Genomic DNA, 5756 nt, shown 5'->3' with positions numbered 1-5756 from the left:
TATATATATATATATATATATATATATATATATATATATATATATATGTGTAATATTATATATAATACATAAATTGTTAACATCCCATCGACACTGAACTATTGAAGGTAAAACCAAAAATAACATTCAAGTTGACGGTCACATCCAATTGCTACTCATTTCATAGTGACACCGAAAATGATAGTCTGAATGAAAGTCACACTCAAATATTTGGAGATAATACAAAAAATCATACCCAGGTTAACTATTACACTCAACCGATACTTAATTATTTGATGATTACACCAAAATTAACCTTCTAAATGAGGGTTACAACCAACCATTTAAGGATAACACTCGAAATGGTACCAAAATTGATGTTAAACTTTTAACTGACATCCAAGTTGACGGTTAACACTGAAAATTTCGGTATATTTTTCATAATGGTATGTAATATAAATTATAGAATTTTAGTAAGAATTTATTTTTTAAGAATTTTTCGAAAACGATTTCTTTCATTGGACCATCGCTTATGTGTCTCCAACTGCATTAAAAGTGTTCAAGCTGTTTTGAAAATCAGTGTATATAATATGCCTTCATCTTACAAATTGCACGCAATAAAGTAAGACTAAAAATGCAAGCGAATTGCGCGAGATTAGCAAACGATTTACGAACAGATGTCTTACTTATGAATCATACAAAATACTGCCAAACGATATGCAAACTATTTGTATGTGATTTGTTGGTATATGGAGCAATATATGAGCTAGCCATTTGTACGCCATGTCGTACAATATATATGACTAAACAAATTTACAAGTAAAACGTAAGCAAATATCGTGCAATGTTTGCATGCGTAATGTGCGCAAATATTTGCGCGCAAAAATTGTTATCTGGGACTTAAGATGGTCTTGAAATAAGATTCGACTATGAATACCGGCCTTTATGTATTTTTTTCATCATAAACATGATAATTTCTAATCTCAATATTTTGTGGCGTATTTTTTTTTTAATTTACGGAAAATTTATTTATGTAGAATATCGTATTATAATAAACCAGAGTTGCTATGTATAAGCATTTTATAGTTTTTATTTTATGTTTCATATATATTATGTTACCGACTTTTCAAAGTTTAAGACAAATAAGTTTTGTTTTTATTTATTTTCTATTCATGTGACTTTTATCTTAATATTTTATGAGGTATTTGTGTCAACTTTGTTGAAAATTTATCTATAAACATACGCTATAACAGCATACTATAATAGCGTATTATAATAAGCTAGAACTGTTATGTATAAGCATTTTATAATGAATAGTTCTTATTTTATGTTACTATGCTCTTTATATTTTGTATATGTTATTGACTTTTGAAAATTAAAATGAGGAAGTTACGTTTTTATTTCTTTTTTTTTTATAGAGATAACGTTAACCTCGATATTTTCTAAGATAACTTCCAAAGATATTATGAAAAATAAAGGCTGACTTTCTTTACTATTTATTCTGCTTTTTCATTAAAAGATATTCTAAACTATAACAAAATCAAGGAGCGTGTCAAAAACGAACTTTTAACATTATACTTTAATAGTATAAAATGGGTCTCACAGACCCATTTTATATTATTAAAGTAAGTGAGTTTACATGTCAAAAAAGCTAGGGTGAGTTCAAAAAGGTTAAGCAACAATAAAATATTAAAATAAAGATGATAGTTGATTATAATATATTGTTTTATTGTGTAGAAGGAGGAAGGCATACTTAGTGGCGGCGGGACGCCGTGCGGTCGGGATCTGCGTCTTCTTTTCATTTAGGAGAAAGGAAAATATCGAAAGCGCGGTTTGCTAGGCCGGGAATCGAACCCGGATCTTTCGCTTGTCGGGCGACTGTTCTAAACCGTTAAGCTATCTGCACTCCACACTCATGATGCTTTCCTTTCAGATAGTGTTTAGAGATGCTAGAGATCCTCAAACAGGGACTGGACATGCTAGAGAATATGGTCCGAAAAATGACGGCGGTGAATATGTGTGAACTGGTGAGTGAGTGCGTGATCTATGAAATGTGTGCGTGTGTATCGTACAATCTACACAGCTCCGTATTAGTGCCACCATTTTTCGGACCATTATCTCGTGCGCCAATCGCGCGGAGACTCCCAATAGCCAGTCTCTTGGTCTGTTCTTTTCAGCTGCACTGCTTAACTGGTGTAATAAGTTAAAGTGAGACAATTATATGTTTTCTCACTCTAACTTATCGCACCATTTCAACAGTGCAGCTGAAAAGAACAGACCATCTGTTTGAGGGTCTCTAAGAGATCCTGTTCGGAAGCGACATCTCTAGTATTATCCCGAGCGCACGGCAACTACAAAGAGAAACAATGTTACCGTATCAAGTGGTACAGCTCCCTTATAAAAAAATACTATTAGTGGTAATAATGTCATTAATAGTTTCACTAATAGTGCTAGTAGTGTCACTATTAGTGATAATAGTGATACTGTTAGTTACACTATCAGTGCTGATAGTAACACTATTAATGTTAATAGTGGCACTGTTAGTGACTCTAGTAGTGACATTAATAATACTAATAGTAACACTATTAGTGCTGATAGTGTCACTACTAGTATTAGCAGTGATACTATTAGTGACACCAATAATGTCAGAAGTGACACTACAAATGCCAATAGTGGTAATACGAGTATTATAAGTGACACTTGATGAGCTGATGTGTAAAAGTATGTAAACTTTATTATTATTATAGAAAAACTATGAAAGATAACTCATTATTACAGGAATACGTTTATAAGGTTATTAAATATTATTTTTCCTGTACAAAAATTTATTTTCTATGACAATTACATTTCTACCCAATTAGCAGACAATATTTTTTAAACGTTTTTTAAACATTTATTTTTCATTGATATTACATTGTAGTTTATTGTAAAAATAATATTTATTTAATATTTATTAAATGATTATATAACATTTATTAAACATTTAAAATAAAGATTTAAGAAAAATATTTATATAACATTTATTTAATGTTTATTTGATATAAAACGTTTATTTGAAATAAAACTTAAAGTTTAAAATAATACTTAAAGAAACATTTATTTAATATTATTTTAATATTTGTATTATATTAATGAAACATTTAAAATAATATTTAAATAAACATTTCTTTAATATTGATTTAATATTTATTTTTCAAACATACATTTTACATTTAAAAAGATGTATTCTTTTCTTTTTAATAAATCATTTGTTTTCGTACATGGATATACCATATGTATACAATATAAAGTGTCTCTTGGTAAAAGTGACGGTGACGCAGTAGGTAAGGTGGACGACTCAAGAAGCAGAGGTCTCAGATTCGAGTCCCAGCATTGTAAGCAAATTTTCGAAGTACAATTTAAATTGAATTAAGTAGCGTGTGAAACAATAAAGTGGAAATTTTAAAAAAATTCAAGAAAAGAAAAATATTTATATATTTATAAATATTTTTATAATGTTTATACGTAAACGTTTAAACATAAATGTTTATACGTTTATACGTAAATGTTTTTACGTAAACGTTTAATAAATATTTAAAAAAACTATTTATTAAATATTTTAAAAACATTTGAAAAAACTTTTTTTAAAAAGAGTGAACTTAGCCTACTTTAACGTTTTAAAAATAACTACTAGAACTATTACTACTAACTATTACTAGTGTCACTAATAGTTTATAGTGACACTAAGTATAGTAAGGTGACCAGATTTCTCACCTCTGCATTCGGGACACTTTATAAATATGTGAAGCTGGGGAAGGAGGATAAAAAGATCCGAAAATTATTTGACAATTATTGAAAATGGTGACAAATCCGTGTCCCGAATAGTACTCGAAAAAATTTGAAATGAAGGGTAAAAATCGGGAATGTCCCGAAAAAATCGGGACATCTGGTCACTCTAACTAATAGTGTCACTAATAGTGTCACTATAGCGAACATATCATTAGTGCTATAGTTCTAACAGTGCCACTAATAGTACTTTTTCATAAGGGCTGTCAGTCTCTCAAAATCAAAGGTTGCTATCTTTTAAGACCTGCTATGCCATATATGTCTGTCTTCACCGTTGCTCCTCCTCATTCGGTGTAAATCGTAGAAAAAGCCCCGGGGTCGACGGGTTGTTTGGTTGTCCTCGGGTGTCTGGACACGTCTTGCAATGAGCCTGAGGGGTTCCATCAATGTGCTTGGAGGGTTCTTTTATTTCACATGCATTTTATTTTTTATATGTCCTTTTTTGTTAGTCTTATTTGGAAGAAATATATAAATAATATTAAATTTTTCCAATAAGCATCGAATAACAATACTTTTACGCAAACGTTTTAGCAAAGTCTTTCTCTCTATCCCCCCCCCCATTTCCTCCAGTTCCCTGCCCCTCATTTTCTTTCTCTCTCTCTCTTTCTCTCCCTTTCTCGCTCTCCTTTTTCTTCTCTCTCTTTCTGCTTCTTCCTCCTCTCTCTCTCTCTCTCTCTCTCTCTCTCTCTCTCTTTCAAAAGAAAAAGCCTCAAAATTTACTCGGAAATATGATTTTTTAAGGATAAGTGGTTTGGAGTCATCTTACGAAACAACATACAAACGTAATGCTGAAGTGTAAATCAGGAGATGTAAATGAAATCGTATAAAAGAAAACACATTTCGAGTCATTTGATGTCACTAATTAATAAAAGTTTCATGTTTTTCACATTAGTAATACGTCATTAAGTTTTCTGGGAATCGTAATTCTCTACTCAACAATGTAACTGTTATGTACAATCGGGAGGAGCGAAAATTCGCCTTTTAGATAGCTCTACACGTTTCCAAGTCATCTCCATCTTATCTACTCAATGTCTTTTTCCGAAATATTTTCAGCAACGAATTCCCGTTTTTGTCGACTACCTTTCTATTTTACTAAAATCATATGCGAGTAAGTAGTAAAACACAGAGACAGAGATAGAGAGAGAGACAGAGAGAGAGAGAGAGAGAGAGGGAGAGAGGGAGTGAAGTAGAGGGGAGATAGAGAGAGAATATAGGGAGGAATGTGAATCAGGAAAGGGAAAAGACTTTTTCACTATTTATTCGCTCGTGGTGTTGAGTGGGTAAAGAGGAAGGCGGTTTCGGAAATTTGTTATTGAGAGAACCTAAGAGAAAATTTTTATATAGATGGGAGACGACATAGAAAGTGGTTGAAGTATTTAAATAAATAGCTTTCGCGCGATGAGATACAACATGTGTTACATCACATTTGCATTATGATAAGCTGTGATATTGACGTAATATTACTGTTACTTATTGTTTACTGCATGATAATTATTAATTTATTTTGAAATTTTATTTTATTTATTTATTAAAATCAGAAGGTAAGATAAATAAATTTAACAGTATTTATATAAACAAATTGTTGTAATAATTTTGTTATTATATAATTTATATAATTATATAGTTATTATATAATTATATAATTTTCTGTTCACTTTTTTTATAGATAGTTGTAGCAATGGCTGCTGTACTCGGTGTAGTTCTATACAGAATGTCTGTTTTAACTGCACTAAGCGTTTATGGGCACCCTATGGTAACTAGTTATGCTATATTATTTACAACTGCGACTGCTGCAAGCATTAATCTCTGTTGTATAATACTGTTTAATTGGATCTATGTTTGGCTTGCGGAATATTTAACGGAGGTAAAATTCCTTGCTAAAATCTATGTGTGTATGCGTGTGCGTGCGTGCGTGCGTGCGTGCGAGCGAGCGTGTGTGTGTGTGTGTGTGT

General features: G+C 31.2%; 1 protein-coding gene across 2 annotated transcripts in view; it reads left to right on the top strand.

Annotated features, from left to right (window-relative positions):
* LOC116853261 (anoctamin-1) overlaps positions 1-5756 on the top strand; it is a 160758-nt gene that overhangs the window by 60582 nt on the left and 94420 nt on the right. Inside the window, exon 4 of one of the 2 annotated variants that reach the window (XM_032834242.1) lies at positions 5471-5668. The exons of the other annotated variant lie outside the window; for it this stretch is intronic. Within the exon in view, the coding sequence (XP_032690133.1) occupies positions 5471-5668 (198 nt within the window). The remainder of the gene's footprint in view (positions 1-5470; positions 5669-5756) is intronic. 2 annotated transcript variants of the gene reach the window in all.

The sequence above is a fragment of the Odontomachus brunneus genome, unplaced genomic scaffold, assembly GCF_010583005.1.
Source record: "Odontomachus brunneus isolate Ranch 3 - 2012 unplaced genomic scaffold, Obru_v1 Obru_scaffold_297, whole genome shotgun sequence".
NCBI classification, from domain to species: domain Eukaryota; kingdom Metazoa; phylum Arthropoda; class Insecta; order Hymenoptera; family Formicidae; genus Odontomachus; species Odontomachus brunneus.
Note: the sequence above shows the minus strand (reverse complement) of the source record. Positions and strands in the feature narration are given on the sequence as shown.